Source organism: Tubulanus polymorphus, chromosome 3, assembly GCF_964204645.1.
Source record: "Tubulanus polymorphus chromosome 3, tnTubPoly1.2, whole genome shotgun sequence".
Classification (NCBI taxonomy): Eukaryota; Metazoa; Nemertea; class Palaeonemertea; order Tubulaniformes; family Tubulanidae; genus Tubulanus; species Tubulanus polymorphus.
Window position 1 is genome coordinate 11,212,101 of NC_134027.1, and position 19,729 is coordinate 11,231,829.

Below are 19,729 nucleotides of genomic sequence, written 5' to 3' on the forward strand. Positions count from 1 at the left end.
TTACCTTAGTCTTAAAGAAACTCCGATTTATGTAGCAAACTTGGTCCTCGTCTGCTTTTACCCACTTAGTGTACCAGGTTTTTATCATCCTCTATTAGGCCATCACACAATATTTCTCCACTTGGAGCACTACTGGAGAAATTTGATTCAATATCGACTGAAAACTTGTGTGGACTGGTAGCTTTGAATGAGGAGACTTATTTTACTGCAATCGGTATGTCGGTAAGAACGAACCCTTTTATGCACCTACAGTGTTGCAGAGTTTTCGTGGCATCTGAGAGCGATTCGTTTAGATATTGAGTGATAACTTAGGATTTGGACTGTTGGTGGAATGAGACTTTTTGACTGCAATCAGCAATTTCAGTAAGCACCCTTTGACGTGTGCCTCTGCTTGCTAACACATCAGACAATATCCAGTAATTACACAAGCTCATTTAAATATGGTAGTCAATATCCACCATCCATATCCAGCATTCCAGCATCTAAGTTCTTTGTAGTAGATATTTCAAGAGTTGAATCCCAGTAGGCATTTAAGAAACAATACTAGAAGCACAACTACCATATATTCATAGATCCATTCATTTATTTGCGATGAAATCTTGTATCCAAAAAGCAATATCTAAACAAACCGAATGAGAAAATTTGATTAATTTCATGATGAATTGAAGGAACAAATTTCCTGCCCTCTGCACTTGATCATACATAAGTAGGTTGACGCAATTGAAAATAGTAATCTAAACGGGATCCAAATCCACGTTTCTGAGTAAAATTGGACCCTTAAGTTAAAATACTGAAAATGAACTGATTTTGAGTCAACTCCAACTATCAACTGTGGTACCGGACTCTAAAATCAGCGCCTCTCAAAGGCCGTTTATAATTCCCTTAAAAACACCATCGAAAATGTTCGACAGCTATAGCATTGTGCTACGTTGATGAATTCTTTGTCAACAGTTTAGCTTTCAACAATGAAGTTTTAATATCCTTTTCCCATTGTTTTCGATACATCGTGTACAATCTCATGGTTGCTTGCGCATCGGTGACCTGTGAAAAAAATAAAATACTTGATGCAGGTACCAATTTGTAGCCTGGACTCAACCCCTTAGGTGTTTGGCATCAATTTTAAATCATTCGGCAGAATGTCTGGTAGACTGATATTTATCTCAGTATTTCAGATTTAATGGGCAAAACCCACAGTTGATGATATAACGATTCATTTTCTGACTGTTTCGAAGTTTTGATTAAAATTTATAATCAGAGAATTCAACAGAATCATGAACAAAAAACTACAAATGAACTACAAACTACACAATCAAATAAGCAGATAAAATCATCATGTACGATGGTAAGCTTATTCATAAAAATTGCCTTGAATCTGAAATTTCCTAGTCCATTTTTGAGGAAGCAGTCCAAATTCCATGATTTTCCATGCAGGGAATATCGAAATCTTTGATCCAGTGGCACTGTTCTTAGTTAAGATTTCAGCCGAGAGTAAAAATATTGAAAACTAACTAATCTAATCCCTGGTTTTCTCCGAGCTGTGGGAACCCTGCAACTGCGGAAAATACAGAGATTGCATCGTCACTTACCGAACTATGTTCTCCCCCTTGAACCTCGACTCCCAACAGTTTTTGAGAGAGAGTTTTAAGCGAAGGCGTTCGTCCGCCATTGAGTTTACTGAACGGTTTGTAGGTCGACGTATCGCGTATCATTTTTCTCGGATGATCATAATAAAGCACCTACACATGAAATAATAAACGTCATAGAAAAGAAATAGAAAATGTTATTTCAATAAGTTGAAGCATGGTGATCATTTTTCTTGGTTAACCTGTTCACTACCATAAGTGACTGAAATTTCGGCCGCCAATTTTACCTATTGTCAATCATTGTGACTGATATTTCAGTCGGCTGTATATGACCTGTAACTGAATGCAAGTACAGCACAGCACACTACCATAGGTGTTTATTGATTCTCAGAAGACTGTATGCTTTCATTATAGTTCATTATACATGCATCATCAAAAATAAGCTAACGCCATCTGGTACAGGGCATGCACGATTATCTAGGAGTTAAGAAAGGGTTAAAGTACCTTGAAATCGTTATGTATAGCGTGTCCGACAACTATTCTGCCTTTTAGAAGGGAATGGACATTTTTCTGGACTGTTTGAAATGAAGGCGCTGTAATTGATAATAGATGCATAAAACATGTTATTAATGTACTAGATCAAACTACACAAATCGAAAACGATTTCTTCGAATTGCCACGACAGTTTACCATCTTTAAGATCTTGCGCGCGAACTCCACTGACCCAGGTTCGGTAATCAGTAACGTTTTCGATAGATTTGACGAACGTGTCATAAATGCATTGTCCGTATTGATTGACTATCGACACTCGTGCTAAGTTGCTTTCGCGACCTTTTTCACCGACTCCCACCATCTCGCAATCTATAGCTACTACTTTCGTTAACCTATCCAAAAGAGAATTATTCACCTCATTTCAAAATTAGTTAAGTTTTGCTCGTATTAAAGTTTGATTTCTTGCTATTCTTGCTAACCTATCCAAAAAATTATAGGCCACATTTCAAGTTATGTCTGCATTGGAATTTGATTTTTTCTGACTGATTAATAAATATAAATCAACAAAATCCAAAATCATGATATGTCTAATGAAAATCCACAATTTCAATTAGAATGTTTCCCCCGCTCTAATGTTTCAAACTGACCCAAAGGAACAAACACAGAGGGTGAAGATTAAGAAATGTCATAATACAATCGACTTCGTCAGTGTCTGCTAATTCGTCATTCTGGCTTAATTGTCATTTTTCTTCGAGAATGGATAAAAGCTTCGTTATTTCCTTAATGATTCTGTGCTTAATTCATCATTTTGCTTTAATCGACACTATTTTGCCGGTTCATTAGTAAAAAAGGTTCAAAGGATATATATGATCCTTTTTGGCCTACCCTTTATGTGAATTCTCCTTCACTAAACGATCTTTTGAAGAGCTGGCTTCTGGTACTTGTTTTGGCTTTATACTGTCTAGTAATATTTCATCGACATCATCAAACCAAATGTCTGGCTCACTGAAAAATTATTCATGTTAAAGATGATATTCACAGAAAGAGGCACAATTTCATTTCGGGAACTATTTATGTCGTTTGAGCAGATCTAATGCTGCCGGGTTGAGGAGCTGCTTACGGTAGCTCTCTAGTACGCAGCACGGTCTCAACATTTTTTCGCGATTAAAATCTATTTGTAATCTTTTTGAATTCAATGACAATAAATGAAGATTGAAATCTGTGCCACATTTGAACCTTAAAGATCGATCTGAACAATTCATTAACCCTTTCAGTGCTGGCTAATTAATACCCTATAGCGCTGAATTTGAAAATTCTGAAAAATTCCACCCTAGTGTGTTGAATAACGGGAATACCACTATAGTGTGTCTACACCGCGGCGCAGTGTATCGTTAGTTACTAATATTTCACTATGTTTGACAGGTGCTGCATCTTTCAAGAGAGATAATTAGTAATTACTGATTAAATCAATACACCGCAGTGCGGTGTACTAGCAAAATCCATCACTGATTCGTACACCGCACTGCGGTGTAGATGCACTGAAAGGGTTAAATAGATGTTTTATTTACCTAATTTTTCTAGGCCTATGTAAAAACTAAAAATCTAGATGTAAGTTTAATTATCTTGATCAGCTAAGCCTGACAATTCAGTACTGACATCTATTCCATGAAATGACTTCCATTATCCATAAATGCTATGAACCACTTGACCTGTACTTATTCAATCATACTTAGGAATTATACCTTGATTCGACTGTTTTAGTATCAAATTTCGACTTCGAGACTTCCTTCTTGGATTTTGCTTTCTTCTTTTTGTCGCCAGTGCCCAAAGTCTGAAAAGGATTCATTTCAAATAGAAAGAATGGAAGAAATTGGCAACGATTTTGTTGTGAACCCGCAATTAACGCATCTAGGATGGAATCACCACATTAGACATTCACTTAAGATAGCAATAATCACTTTTCGAAATTTCGGCAATTAAAGCTTTGAAGATATAATCAAGTAGGAAAAATTACGATTGATTATTCAGAAGGCCTATTTAGTGAGTTATTATCATTATCATTATTATCTGAAAGGGTTGGTTCAGGCGGCGGATTCAAAGCCGCACAAACGGCTTACCATAGGCAAACAAACGGCTTACATACCTTGAGAAGTTTTTTCCAATTTGCCGACACTTCTTGGATGGATTTCGGAAGAGGATTACCCGAATTCGTCTTCTTTTTGGTGTTTTCAGCAGCTTTCAAATCGTCATCAACGGTCCTTTTTTCAACGGTCGTAGGAATGTCATTTTTCGGTATCACTTTTTTAACTTTCAATTTCTTGCGTATTTTAATTTTTTTGCCTACGAAAGTATTCGCTTTCAGAGATTTTTTGCTACTCCTGGCATCATTATTATCAGGACTTTTACTGCTTATCTCACTCCCTGAAAGTTTGAGTTTTTTGCTCACCGCTACCGGTAATTCAGTGTTTGGATGTTTACGTTTCTGTCCCATTTTATTGATTATATCTGTAAGAAAGACACGTCATACCAGTAGAATTGAAATTAGGCTATATGCATAACAAAACCTCAGTACGGAGCACAAGTCAATAAACCAGGCTGGACTTTTATTCAGTTTAGTTTAGAAGATTTTTACATCCCAACTGCAATTAGTTACAGTGTAACCCAAGGGTCTTAATAGATGGCCAGGGCCTTTTTATAGGTTGTTATGGCTCACAACCTGACTAAGTTAGCAGAGCTTAGTCCATGTATGTGTCTCGACAGCCAACACCAGAGGTGGTTTCGAACTAGGGACCTCTCGGTTCTCAGTCCTCCACTCAACCAACTGAGCTAACTGCACAGGACTGCATAGACCAGATATTTTTCATTTTCATGAACTACAATCTTTTATATCAATAAACCATGGTTAGAGACCTAATCATTGGTGGTGAGCTTCATTAATCCACAGGGGCTCGACTTAGGGTCTAACTGCAGTTTGGCTAGTGTATTAAAGAATGGTCGGTTTAAAAGTGCAGATCTGCACCGCTCGTGATTGATACAAATTACTGAATTACAAATCACTGTTCTAGCTTCAGAATGTCTCACTGAATCCAATGCAGTGATATATTTCATGATATTTTCACTAGAAAGTAGATTTTTGGCCCGGTTTTTATCTAAGAACTGTGACGATCTTTCAATAGGACGCCATATTGGATTGGGAAATCTTAGGTGAAGATTTGCAGAAACGATGTGAGGGTAATCAGTGCACAAAACTAATCACATTTTTGGCAACAGCCACTGGGATTATTAATGCTCCCTAGCCACATTGTCTGATGTTTGTTGAACTTCAGAAGAAATCTTATTTTTCTTCCTCAAATTGAGTGTTTCAGGAAACATTGTTTCAACAAATATTCTAAACAAATCTTCACTTTAGATACACCCATCCAATATGGCGTCAGGTTAAAAAATTGTGATCTTGAGACAAAATCCAGGCTAAAAAACTACTTTCTAGTGAAAATTTCATAAGATAAACCACTGTACTGAATTGCTGATGACATCTTGATTCTAAAACAGTGATATCTAAAATGTAATTGATTGAACCATTTACGAGAGGCGGTCATCCTTATTACCGAGATGATGTATTTTACCGAGATGAACCGAGATCAACCGAGATGAAATTAAATATAACACATTTATTTATTCCATATCGATTTTAACCATTGAAATCATATTATATCAGTAATAAATGCCTGCTGGGTTCATATTTTACAAATTTTGTCGGATATTTTTGGAAAAATAACTTTTAACTTTACCGAGATGAGATCGTCGATCAATCAAAGCAATGAAATTTTATTGCTAACCGAGTTTACGTTTTAACCGAGTCAAAATTTTTTTAAATAAAAAAATATGTAAAATATGACTCTAGGAGGTATTTATTACTGATATAACGTGATTTCAAGTGTTAAAATCGATAAGGAATAAATAAATGTTATATTTAATTTCATCTCGGTTGATCTCGGTAAAATACATCATCTCGGTAATAAGGATGACCCACGAGAGGAGCGGATCAGCCCTTTTACCGAACAGTGTTATGGTTAGGTTAGGTACATAACCATTAGGGACACTCCAAGTAGGTGATATAGGCCTATTGGATGATCTGATAAGCTACTAACTATAAGTAACCTCCAAACTTCCATCAATTTAACGGGCCCTGACCCGTCAGGTGTCCGTCTACTGTGGACGGGGTCATGGATGTGCTATAATCGGATGGTATGTGAACTATCTGGTTGTGAAACTAAACCAACAGCATTATTCTGCATATGCTGGGATTTTAGAGGGGCTGCATTGAGTAATGCGCAGAGTAAAGTAGTCGCACATTAAATAAAATAATGAATAAATTTTTGAATTGAATTGGGCATGATGAAACCAGACTAAATTAAAGTATCCTCGAGGTGTTTCGACATTCGGGAGCTATCTAAATAAAGATATCACCAATTATTCTATCCAATCACTTACAGTGGTCCAATTGTTCCTTTCCTATTATTCTAAATTACAGCGTAATTTCACTTATTTGAAATCCACATGATTTGTTCACGGAGGCTGCCATTTTGAATGGTCGTCTTGATTACTAAAATAAACTCGCAGAAATATCTACGAGCGGGCGGGCCGGGCCGTCCGGCCTTTATCGTTTTGGAAATTATGACAAATTTTAATCATATTCAAAAAACTAAATGAAATGTGATATATGAATGTTTAGAATATCCAAATGATGTTTAATTTGTCTAAAATTTTTAATAATACCGTGTGCCTAGATTGTCTTATCGCTTTGCTACTTCTATTGATCCGGTGTTTCTTTTTGTTATTTCGAAATATTTTTGAGTCCTTCTGAGAAAGTCTCAAAACAATGGCTTCTTTAGTTTGTGGAAAATCTGTGATCATTCCATTGGTTAACGACAGCAGAATGAAATAGATCCGGAACCATCTCGCCTGCAAGCTGCGAATCAATCAATGCAAACAACCAACATTAGAGGAATCATAGACCCTCCCTAAAGGATGGCAGCTTCGTAAATCCTCCTTTCATATTGCCAGTCTCCATATTGTGGCAAATAGTGATTGGAACCAAGATCCAGTTCCACAGTTCGACTCTAGAATTATAACGTTGAAAATGAACTGATTTTAACTAACTCGAACTCACAACTGTGGAACCGGACCCAGACTTTTAACTGATCTAGGCATTTTCATATTAAGTTGATAGACTCTTTAATCCCAATGACAATTTATAATTGCCTACACACTCAATTCCCAAATGTTATTGGTTGTCTTCAGTGCGACACACTGTACCCCGAGATTGTTCAGGCACAATTGTTTTGGCGCAATTGACAAAACCTCTACTTACAATGCATGTTATATAAGCTCACTGACGTGCGGCGACTTATTGACAGTCGGTTAATTAGGCCTACAGCATTTGTGTAATTAGAAATGAGCTAATGTTGAATAATAGAAAGATCCGATATTGACGCCACACCACCTACTAAAATTGTCTCTACCTTTTTTCAAAAATGCCCCTTTTGAATGGTTAGGTAGTCGAAATTGTATCCTGGATCTGCCCTGACCGTGAAAAAGGGAATCAAACATGCAAGCACCGGAGTCCTCTACCACAGCGCTCAAACCACCTGAACCAATAAGCCAAATTGCCATAAGTTTTCTGCAGTTGAAAAGGTCGCCATTTTGTTTTCGTTAATCTACCGTTTGATTGCATGCCTAATACAAACACACCTGACGATGATCTCTAGGGTGAGATCGAAATGTCGTGTATTCTATATTTTTTAGATTGAATAAATAAATTCTTGTTTTTAAATTCTTTTAACTGCCCGTTTGGAAATAATGACAATCTTAATTGAATTTAAAAAACAAATGGAATGTGATTTATGATAAGGACCACTAAATAATGTTTTGCTACTAGCGACTTGTGAAGCCGATGCAACACTGCTATTCTCTAATTAGTAGCAAAAGCAAACACAGTCAAATTCGTTTAATTTGGATTGGCTTAATCCGGATTTTGGTCTGATCCGGACAATATTTGCAGTCCATTTGTTCATTAATAGACCGGAAAATGACTCAATCCGGATTTCCCGTAAACCGGATGAATTTTGTCGGTCCTAAATGATGCGATTTAAGCAGATTCTAACGTAAAATCGGCTAACCCACACAGTTTTTGCTATGCAACGTACAGAGGTTAACACGCCCCCTCAACAACTCTTCTTTCATAAATCATACAATTCTTCTTTTATATATATGAAATGTATGATCGAGTAGGGTCGACTTTTCCTCCGGTTTTTCAAAAATCAAGACAAATTACAAAATTAACAGTCAATCATCTAAATTATAAATGTGATATAATAATGTGGAATATTCAATATGTCCTAAAATAAAGTTCTAACAATTAGATTTGCGTATAAAATATAAAATCTATTTTTCAGGTTTACAATACAATATGGTAGATTCAATAAAATTCCGCATTCGGATGGGATACATGTACATAAAAAAGTTTCATAGGAAGAATTTGGATATTTGGAGTTAGTACGACTAACTGGCCGAACTTATATATAAAATAAAACATCAAATGTTAAAAATTGATTATTTAGTGTACAATTAACAAAATATTCAGTCACTTATTCATAAATGCAGAGGCCCGATTGATGAACTCCAGAATTCTCACTTTTTTTTACATCCTTACAATTGGCATTTTCAGATTTTTTATCACAACAAACTACTAGGATTTTTCTCATACAATTTTTGAGATCAAGGTACAATAACATTATATGCACTTGCTGTCATCACAATCAGGAAAAATTAAAATAAGATTTTTCAAACTATTAGCCACCTGTTCATAAATTCTACAGAGTAGGGCATAACACAGGATTAAAACATCTAAAATATTTTCACACACATTTTTTTGGAATCTTTCACTAATTTTCATGATTTCTCACAGGTTTTTCGCATCTGTTTGTAATTTCTAAAGCAGTGATCCATTTTCACAATTTTTCACATCAATCTGACCCCTGTAACAGTAAAGTGGCAAATATACCCATCGCATAGGAAGCAATCACTCATTTGTGAAATGAGGAAAATAATGAAATCACAGATAGGAACGAGGAATACAATAGGGTTTTCTGACAGACATCAGGAAACCCTAATAACGTGAAAGAGGGAAGCATGCTTTTCCTTGGACTGACCCAGTCAATTTTAATAGGATATATTACCACTCAACTTAGTGTAATGGTAGTTCAATTACTACATAGTTGCATTGGTTAAATTGGAAAGACAGGGAAAATAGGATATAAATATATATCTATACAAATGTTCAGACGTATATACATATAAATCAGTTATGATATAGCAACAAATACAATAGTATTATCGATACAATTATCAATACCTTAACAAAACGAATGCACAGTATACACAAGCTTCAGGGCTTCAGATGATCTTGAAACTTTTATGCTGATAGTATGCCACTGACTGTTATATGAAAATTGCTACACATAAACCAGTATACTGGGTGTACCTGAATTGTAATATTGGCCAGGCACAAGAGAACTCTTGAAATATTGAGCAATAATACAGCAGTAACCATATCAATTATTTAAGTATTTAAGTTGTCATGTAAGAAATACAACGGAACCATCATTCTCTTATCCTACACGACAAACATCCCTGCTACTAAAATAATGTACAGATTCAACGTTACTGCAATCTGGTATCACTTCACATTTTCAGGTACGTAAACCGAAGGTAACGGCGGTAACTTTTGCAGTTGTGGTTTCGGTTCAATTCGGTTTTTCTTCATATAAGACAACAGTTGATCCGGCACCTCTTCCAACACGGCTTTAGCCAAACGAGCTTTACTCACATCTACGTTTTGTCTAGACGCATGCAAGAAATCTCTCATCGGGACAAACTGTAAATAGATGTATTAGACTTTCATCCTCTAGAAATGTCAAGTATGTGACTAAATTGGTGTTCATAGTGTACGCAAAATAAAGAATGTATGTGCTGTCCCCACCGCAGGTGCCTAAAGGAGATGATGAGGATGATGATGGCCCAAGGGTCAAATTTAACCTTTTTCGCTGTATCTAGGCTCATCCAAATTTTACATTTTGTGTGTATGACAAGAAGCTTAGCGTGTCATGAGGAAACATCATAATAAATGAGGCCCAATCAAGAATAAATTGTTTTGGGGCACACCATAATGTGACCAAATGAAACAGTAAACTCATATCCGTGGAACTGCACTCTTAAGAATTGTATAGTATTAACACTATGCCCTGAGGATTCTGTTTACCTGTACAATGTCTCGTTCAGCGTATCTTCCCTTTGAAGACAGACGTTCGTCGTCGCCGTCCAAAACATCCATCGCCGTAAAATCCGCATCTCCAACTCCTACTATAATAATCGATAATGGGAGATGTGACGCCTGAAAGATTTCCAATCAGAATTAGAGACACTTCAGCTGGACGATAAATTTAGCGACAATCATGAGCCAATTTCCATTTTAGGCGTGGGGCCTAGGAAGCCTTAGGGAAAATTTTCAAGTTATCGCCATAGTCACTCATTTATGCCTTTTTTGTACTACAGTAGGTATTTAGCACCTCAGTTAAGGTTGTCTTGAGGGTATTACTTCCAAACCTAGTCATGCTGGGTCCAATGTCACAAAAAAAGCTAAGGCGATGATGGCTTAGTTTGCTTCTAAATTGCCTACCGGTAATTGTTGTCTTCACTGAAGAAGCAACGGATAAATAGCGGTAAACTAAATAAGTTTAGAGTTAACTATTTTGTAAGACTGGGTCGGGATTGGCAAGGAACTTACTGAAACAATAGCTTCTTTAGTTTGTGGTAAATCAGTGATCACTCCATCAGTTAACAACAGCAGAATGAAATACCCGGAACCATCTCTGCAAGCTGCTGCGAATCTATCGATAAAAGAAACCAACATTCAAAATTCATGCTTTACACGTATATCGGTTGTTGAATTCTAAAACCATCCCATAAAAGATAAATACCCCATTCATTTTGCCAACTAGTGATTGGACCCCGACTTCTAACTGATCAAGAAATTTTGACACTTTCATATAAGTTGATTGCCTGCTTGATCCCAAACGGGGACTCAAAACTGCCTACTTGCGATTGGATCTTCTCAGCCATTGGCACTGGAGGAGATCTAATCAATAGTAGACAATCCTGTGATATTGTAGCAGATCTACATGGCAGGGTCAATGTTGGTTTCAGTTAACCATTGGATAAGACCGTGTAATGGAGTTTTATTGCCACTATCAACTTAAAACTTCAATCAACTTTTGAGCAACTGGCCCCAGACACCTTATTGAAAGGTCTATAACATTAATCTTTTATCGAATTTCATCTAGAAATATTGTATACAAACCTAGCAACATGGTTGATGATCGGCGCAAAGTTTGTCGGTCCATATAACTGTACACTATTCAGTGATCTGTGATACGCTTCCATAACACCACTAACCCCTTGACAGTATGGATTTGTTGGGTGGCCATTCTGTAAGAGATTTTTGAAGCACTGAGAAAATGTACATTTGCAAAATTACGCTGGAAATATTTCCTGGTATGCCCGATAGCTATCCACTTCCTGGAACAAACCCATCAGCAATGATCGACCATGATTACATGAAGTTTTGGCGATCCTTTTTGAAAGTTAGTGCGGAATCAATTTATGACATTTTCAGACCTTTTTGTTTACATTCATTTTTCGATTAATGAAAATATATCTGAGGTGTCTAAAGATGTCCTGAACACAGGTGAAGCCTGTACAATCAAAAATGGAAAGAATATTGATAAAGTATCAAATATACAATGAAATAGCTTTGGCTATGGATCAAAACCCGCATTACAGTAAACACATACCAAAAAGAATTCATGAGACACGACACCATCCGGCGGTATTCTAGCTCCAAATCCAAGAGCTGGAAAAAGTTTATCACTAGCCGAAAAAAAATGAAAATCATATTACGACCATGTACTTTATATAAATGATAATTTACAAGAAATCGGGGCCGCTTTCATCAAGTGGTATTAACTTTTACACGGGGGATGACTAATTCTATTTTCAATTGAGTTTACCCCAGGTTAAAGGTAATACGAGTCTATAAAACTGCCCCAGAAGCTTAAATATTTAAACATACGTGTCATAATCTTCGATAATCTCGCCGACAGCTTTCAGAGCTATCGCGTATTGACTAGGTCTGTACGGATCCATGTAGTAATGTAAAGAAGAAGGCTGTCGGGGGTCGCCGTTCGACGCCGTAAAATCTATAGCTATCGTCGCACTGATCTCGGTACTGTAAAATATAGCATTCAATAATCATTTAAAACACTATATTATGACAGCGATTTCATCCCTGCCAACCTCTGAAAAGTGCTATCGGTAACAAATTGAATTTTTTTCAGTACAATTTCATTGAAATATGTAAGAAAATGTTCAGATGAATCAGTAATCAACAGTAAGACCCTCGGTAACATCTTTCATATTTCTGTATGCATCAAACAGATCAAATCAGTATTCCTCGCGATAAAATAGTAACAAATACTGCAAATCAGGAACAGTTGGCAACAATGTGCTTTCAAAAATCTTTTTCGATCTACGGGCGACGACTGATGAAAGTGCGATCGCTGCCAATTGCATGAATATTGACTGATCGAAAAACCCATCTGATATGTTCAAAGTCCCTTCCCAAAGCTGTGATACAGTTGTGCCCAGTTAGATTTAGAACATGTGCTGTAAATTCAAATCGAAATATACAACATATACTGACCCTCCTTTAATGAAATCCAGAAATGAAGGCACAGTTTCCACTTTACAGCTAAGCAGCTCAACCTGAAATCGCAGAAAAACGATCAAGTGAAATCCATTATTTACTCACACCGATTAGGAAGAAAATCTTCAATAGACTCTGTAATAATAGAAAACTGGTAATTTTTTGTAGTGATAGTATATTCTGTACATTAGAGTGGTTCAAATGAAACAGGCTTGTTTTGGTATAAGATTTGGGCCAATTTTATAACATTTGTCACTTACCAATCCTGAATGTTTGTAACTCTTTTTCTTAGCTTTCTTCTTTGGATGAATGCACTAAAAAATTTGAATATGGAAACATTTATATATTGTGTATTAAAATAACTTATATTGGGTTAATCCATTCACAATAATACCTTCTTTTACATAGGAGGTTAGGCACTTACTTCATATACATTTGCCTGCCCTGGGCCTCTAGTGAGCTCCCTTATGGTTGTTGAGAATTCTCCAATTAAATCATGGCTATTTATACGAAGAATAGAATAAAATGGTTAAAGCAGAAAGAGAGCTTCTTCAACATTCAACTTCAACAACTTTCAAATGCTTGGGTTCGACTAAAATTGTGGCAGAAACATAACAGATGCCTACGACAATAGAGGAAAGAGTTTGAGGTTAGCCAATATAGGACAGTAGAAATTCATTAAGAAACGTACCCTCCATCTCTGTCCCAATCAAAACATTCAACCTTGATAAGCCTGAAATGAACAATACAGCGAGAAATTATGTTTTAATCAATACTAGTGGGGACACCGTGCTGACTTATTAAGTCAAGTTTATTTGACTTGCTTTAACCTGACATGTACGTCATTTTCCCTGACTTGATCTGCTTAGTATCCGATCAATTACCACAGTCAAATACGTAAGACATAGACGAAAACTATTTCATTTTGCACACGATCTAGCAATCTCAACAAATTTCCCTGATTTTTTTGTTAAACAAAATTCCCTGATTATTCCCCTTTTTAAAGAAAAGAAAATTCCCTGACTTTTCCCTGATCATAGTTCCTACAGTTTCATGAAATAAAAATTCCCAGATTTTTCCAAAGTATTTCATGGGGGGTTTTTTTTTTCCAATTTTCCCCGATGGAAAATGGGGCCTTCTTAAAAACGAACAGATACCATCATACAACAGTCAACACCTTAGTGGTGACTGGTTGATAAATGTGATTTTCAAGGGAAATCGCTGAAAAAAATTCCCCTTGGCAAATGCAATACGAGAAATGTATATGAATTTCCAAAATATTTCCCTGATTTGAGGAAAATTTCTCAAATTCCCAAATATTTCCAAACTGGAAATTATCATTTTAAAATTCCCAAGTTTTACCCAATTTCCCTGTTCTGTGGGAACCATGCCTGATTTCCAGATAAGTGGCCACCCTGTTACTAGTGGTTCGCTGAGATTCTATTTTCTTCAAGCTTTCTTACCTGTCATAGTCACCGTTACAGAGTTTTGTTATAGGCATAGTGAATGGTTTCCACGTTGGATTCAACGTTTTCTTGATGTGTTCAGTCCGATGGGTGACAGTAAAACTGCAATAGAGATTAATGCAACAGCAAAGACAAAACCGTGTTCATGCTAACAAACTACAAATATTACAGAAAATCACGTCACTTTTAAGCCTTGTCTACGTCAAGAGTTCGGACCCTTGTTTTGAGGTACAGAAAACAAGAAATGAAGTTTCTTTGATGGACTCCTAAATGACTGACAGGTCCGACATAATGTGATTTGGATATGTTAGGAGCTACCCATATGCGTAAAAACTGAACTACTAGTGACAGTTGACCGAAGGATATACACAATTACAATCTGACCAAGTCGAGAGTTTCAAAGCCTTATTTTGGCTTAAAATGTGACTGAAACATAACAAATGGCCTGCCCAGTAAAATTGGGACATAGTACATGCAGGTCTATATTAAAGATGATAATTCTGTAGCTGCAGGATTCATTGTCTCAGTAATCAAATGCATATATATATATATATTGACCATAACAAAAAAATGGGTGCTCGTTGTTTTAGCGTAAGTGAAGATGGATAATCACTAAAACCAATTGCTTTTTTCAAGCATGACGTAGTCAAGGTTATAGACAGACTTAATTAATTACCTGCTATCTTCATTGGATTTGTGAAAGAGTAAGAATGGATCTGACTTTCCGAAGAAATCTTTCTTATCGAGTTTTTTACCACAGAATTGTAGCGTTATTTGCTCCTAAAAATTCATAACAAAGTATTCACGTACCTAGACATATACCTTTTGGATCATCTGGACATAAAATGCTGTACAAATTCTTTGAAAACATCAGGGGCCAGTTGCATAGTCATGGCTTAGACTAAAGACCAGTCTAAGATCAACTTAGTTCTATAGCCAATCTAACAACTTAAGACCAGTCTTAAGATTTAAGACCACTTTTGGACTTACCACGGTAAGTCACGACTGTGCAACTGGCCACTGGGGCTAGAGAGACTTAAACTCAATTTGACTATGAAGTGAGTTCAGGTTGAGAGAGGTCTATGAAGTCAACACGTGATTTGAAGGAAATGCTCCAAAATGCTCTTTTTAAAAGGGTTAAGACCTGATTCAGAGTATGTTTTTGTCAAAGGAGGTGCAGGAGTAGTTTAAGCTATCAGTATTTCGCTGGTCTTATCAATCCAGTGCTCATGGGTGCGAGTAGTCATTTTGTCAATGGTCCTCTGACCACTCTTCCAAAATACGCAAAAGAATCGACTCGGTTGAGGGATTTTTGGCAAAGTATGATTTGGGTTCAACAATGGGGACATATTGTATAAAATCTAAATACTTACCTTACATGTGCCAAGCTCCTCTGCCCTTACTGCTTGAAAGTAGAAAGAAAAAATATCCGTGGTAAGTAAACAATTCAAAAAGAACATTTCTGATATAATTTCTGGCAGAGCAAGGCAATTGTTATCATTACTTTGGCATTTGTGTCAGTTTCTTAATCTACTCAACACTTGTTCATCAGCTCCAAGTTCTTGCGCCTATACATCATCCATCTCTTCGATCCATAGAGAATGTTAAAAACTGTTCTGTCTGTTAATTAAGCAACGGATTCGCCAATTTTAGCTGAACTTGCAGCATGCAGTTGCAGGATTTGAAATACCAAATGTGATTGATACTAACTACAGTAAATATGTATTAGTAGTTAAATGATATCGATAAAACAAGCATAAGCGCGAGAACTTGAAACTGGTTATTGGTTAATCTATAATTGGTGTCATAGTGAGTTAATGAACGAAAAGATTTTTTATTAAACACTCACAGACGATGCTCCCGGAATTAACTTTCGGCCCTTTTAACGGCTGTTGAAGACGATTCGTGGTCACAATTTCGCCAAGAGTACATTCCATGCTGCCCAGAAAATCCTACAAACATCGAAAATGCCGGATTGGAAATTTGAAACCATCACCTGCGAGTTCAAAACCTCTTCATTACTGTAGCAACCGTGGCCAGGATACTGATCCATATCACAGCACAGTAGCAATGAGGAATTTGGCTTCCACTTGTGACAAGCAGAGCTCCACTAGGTTTGCCTCCACAATCATTACGTTTATCAATGCTTATAGTATACTTAAAACTATAACACTTTTATTAGGCCTATAATTGAAATCAAATACATTAATGTAGCAATACCAATACATGCAAAAGCTAGCACTATAGAAAATTACATACATGTTTGCTAAGATCATGGCTTTTAGAATCGACATCGTATCTGAAAGTGAAGTTATAAAACTGTTATCTAGAGTCATCTACAAATATCGTTTACTTGTCACCGTAATCATCATTACGATCCATAAGCATAAATCATGTCCAGCGGTTGTTAACTCCTATTCGAATAAGGTGTCTTGAATTGTACATTTTAACTCAAACCCCTTGCAAGTTTTTAACACAAACAAAAATCTCAATAGAATATCAATTATTAGTAGATTTCCTTTGTCTTACTTGAAACATCACCTACGGTAAACTGAAACCGTGCACATATAGCCTAATCTAGTTCATATGTTTAATTTGATCCAATTTAAGTTCAGCTAGGTGTCTATTATGGTAGTTGCGTTCTTAGAGAATACCCGTGGCCAACTAATATAAACTTACAATTCAAACTTTAATCGCTGTTGCTCTTCGAAGAAGTAGTTCAGTACAAATTTTTTCACAAAGTCCGGATTTAGATTATCCCAAATGATCTCAGTCCTTCCAAACTGATAAAAAAAAAACCGATTAGAAAATCTTACATAATTGCATAAATGTACTTACTCAGCACATTTGAATTATCTTTTACTTTTTAAATTCAGACTTCATTATGAAGGAAAATATAGCCTCATACCTCTTTCCATCCACTTGGAATTTCATATGTAAATAGGACACAAACTGCAAGAGATCCATACAAATTTTTAGCAATCATGTAGCCTCAAAGGATATGTAGCCTAAAAGGCTAGCCCTCGCCTTTTCCCTTTTTACTAATTATATGATGCTGAATTTATGAAATAGTATAAAAATCTATTGTAAAAAGTAGATAAACAAAGAAATGTCATTATCATGTTATATGTTCAAATAGAACATAGAACAATTTTCAATTTCAGCATAGGAAGAATATATCTAAGAACGTGTATATAGGAAGAAATTTCCAATCTTTTTAACCTCCCTCTGCCAATGATACAAACATACGACCGGTATTTGAACAGTCCCTAAATAATTTATCAACAAACATCTTTCAGTTAAGTCAACAGTACTTACTTGGGTCGGACTTCGAAAAAACATCCATATCCACTAGATTTCTATGAAATAAAAACACAAACCATAAACTTATATTTCTGGAAGGCTTCATCGTAACAAAGAGCTCAGAAAAATGTTGAGAGACAGTAGCTCTGGCGCTCACATAATAGTATAGTCCCAGTTTCAATGCCCAGTTCCACTATCCCTAATGATTCATCTAATCTATACTACTAGTGAAAAATGTGTGGAAAACATAAAAGCCCACTAAGTCATATATTTTCAATTTTTGGACCGTTAATTTGCATTTAATCAAATCTATAGGCCTATCATGCATGTTATTCTTTTCTTGCATGCCCATGGAGTCTTAGGAAAGGTCTTCGTACCGAAACGACATGTGGGAATTTCAATTTTCAAAATTGTTTTGTCGAGAGTTCCTTGGACTTGTCATCTTTTAAAACTAAAATCTCAACAACGACCAGAATTTATTCGTCTTTCGGTAAATCTTATTTAAGCATTGGTGTATATTGTAGGCTATCTCGACCGCCGATCACACAGCTGTATAGGCCTATGTACTTTGATTTCCGATTTCCAAATCAAATCCCCTGTTTCGCTCCCGGCAGGTGTGGTGGGTTTGTAAGGGACGGACACCAAAACAGAAAATCAAACGAAATCTAACAATCTAATAAGTAACAATATATAGGGATATGGTGGTAGGCCTACTGGTCATTGAAACTGGACCTATACTTCCATCATCGATTGTGACGCGTTCCTATGGTTCAGTTAAACCTGCTTAATCCAGCCAAGTGATTGAATCTGGATTACATATACACTGTGCTCCACATACATATTGAAGAAGGACTAATTACCAGATATTTCTTCAATGGTTCCGATTGATCGGGATTATGAGAAAACAGTAGTAGATATAATACTTACCGACATGATACAGATACTTCTACCAGTGACGATGGGTTTGCAACAGCTTGTCCCGGAGCAAACGCTGCCATATTCAATGATGAGTACTCTTTTTAACTTGACTAGTAAGCTCTGAAAGGGAAGGCTAAAATTGTTAGGCAACAGCGGAGGGCGTGGGACATGTGCCAATTGTTCAAAAGTTGAGACGAGGTATTTAGTAGACCTAACATATTACAGCTGGATAATGAGGGTTGGTTCATTTTAGGTTAACACATTCACTGCCTGCGCTGAATATACCCGTTCTGCTACAAATATATTCGTAGCTGAATTTTCAGTCAGGCATAGGCCATATTTCAGATTGTTTCAATTAATAAATTCTCGATTTTAAATTTCTTTTAATTTGTAAATAGTGGGTTTTTATCTTATCATAGGCCTAGGCCTAGAGGAATGACACAGTTACTGATTGGCTTGAAATGTGAACTAAGTTCTCAGCTTCATTCCCAATGCTCATTCTCAATGGTCAATTTCGAGCAAAGCAAAGGCTGACTATGTAACAGCTCCAGTGCCAACCTACAAACAAGTACTCTTGGAAGCTGTTGTGCCAATTATCACGCAACATTTATTGCACAAAATTGTTTTTGGCCGAAAATATGCAGCGGTTTGCCAAGTGCATGCAACAAGTCTTAGCAACAGTTGTGTTAGAAAATCTGTTCGATTAGCAGATGTTCTATCATCTCTACATGTTATATCAACACCTCAAAAATATATACTTCACTGACAGTGACACTGAGGTGAATAATCGATTGAATTGAATTGAAATTGTTATGATTCCAGACACAAATTCCCAACAAACGTCATTGGTTGTCTTCAGTGCAACATACCCTGAGATTGTTCAGACACAATTGTTTTGCGCAATTGACGAAACCTCTATTTATTATGCATGTTACGAGGTCATTACTGACGTACAGTGACTAATAGATAGTTGGTCAATTAGTGGATTTCTAAAATTAGAAATGGGCTAATGTTCAATTATAGAAAGGTCCGATGTTGACAGTAAAATTAGAGTAGGTTCGAATCCCATCTAATTCAAGAAATATGTGAATGCTCAAACACCGTAATTGAACCCCATACATTTCCTATAAATATTTGCCTTAAAG

General features: G+C 36.3%; 2 protein-coding genes across 5 annotated transcripts; both read right to left on the minus strand.

The window, feature by feature from the left end:
- Window positions 1–562: 562 nt before the first annotated feature.
- LOC141901881 (uncharacterized) lies at window positions 563–6,654 on the minus strand. The gene is made up of 8 exons (XM_074789427.1): window positions 6,567–6,654; window positions 4,219–4,580; window positions 3,818–3,906; window positions 2,961–3,080; window positions 2,274–2,467; window positions 2,088–2,176; window positions 1,587–1,736; window positions 563–1,041 (listed from the first exon to the last, which is right to left on the minus strand). The coding sequence occupies exons 2-8, from the start codon at window positions 4,564–4,566 to the stop codon at window positions 925–927; spliced, it is 1,107 nt and encodes a 368-aa protein (XP_074645528.1). The 5' UTR covers window positions 4,567–4,580; window positions 6,567–6,654; the 3' UTR covers window positions 563–924.
- Window positions 6,655–8,506: 1,852 nt separating this feature from the next.
- LOC141901286 (copine-8-like) lies at window positions 8,507–19,578 on the minus strand. 4 transcript variants are annotated; one of them, XM_074788435.1, is made up of 20 exons: window positions 19,454–19,578; window positions 18,594–18,704; window positions 17,682–17,722; window positions 17,272–17,315; window positions 17,043–17,146; window positions 16,623–16,662; window positions 16,213–16,315; window positions 15,737–15,765; window positions 15,040–15,143; window positions 14,361–14,465; window positions 13,589–13,630; window positions 13,322–13,397; window positions 13,158–13,211; window positions 12,895–12,956; window positions 12,265–12,420; window positions 11,987–12,062; window positions 11,494–11,621; window positions 10,921–11,023; window positions 10,396–10,527; window positions 8,507–10,011 (listed from the first exon to the last, which is right to left on the minus strand). In XM_074788435.1, exons 2-20 carry the CDS (start codon window positions 18,662–18,664, stop codon window positions 9,814–9,816), a joined length of 1,668 nt encoding a protein of 555 aa, XP_074644536.1. In that variant the 5' UTR covers window positions 18,665–18,704; window positions 19,454–19,578; the 3' UTR covers window positions 8,507–9,813. The 4 variants fall into 4 exon arrangements, with proteins under 4 accessions (XP_074644536.1, XP_074644535.1, XP_074644533.1 ...); XM_074788434.1 differs by having other exon boundaries at window positions 15,737–15,768; XM_074788432.1 differs by having other exon boundaries at window positions 14,361–14,468; window positions 15,737–15,768.
- Window positions 19,579–19,729: the final 151 nt, after the last annotated feature.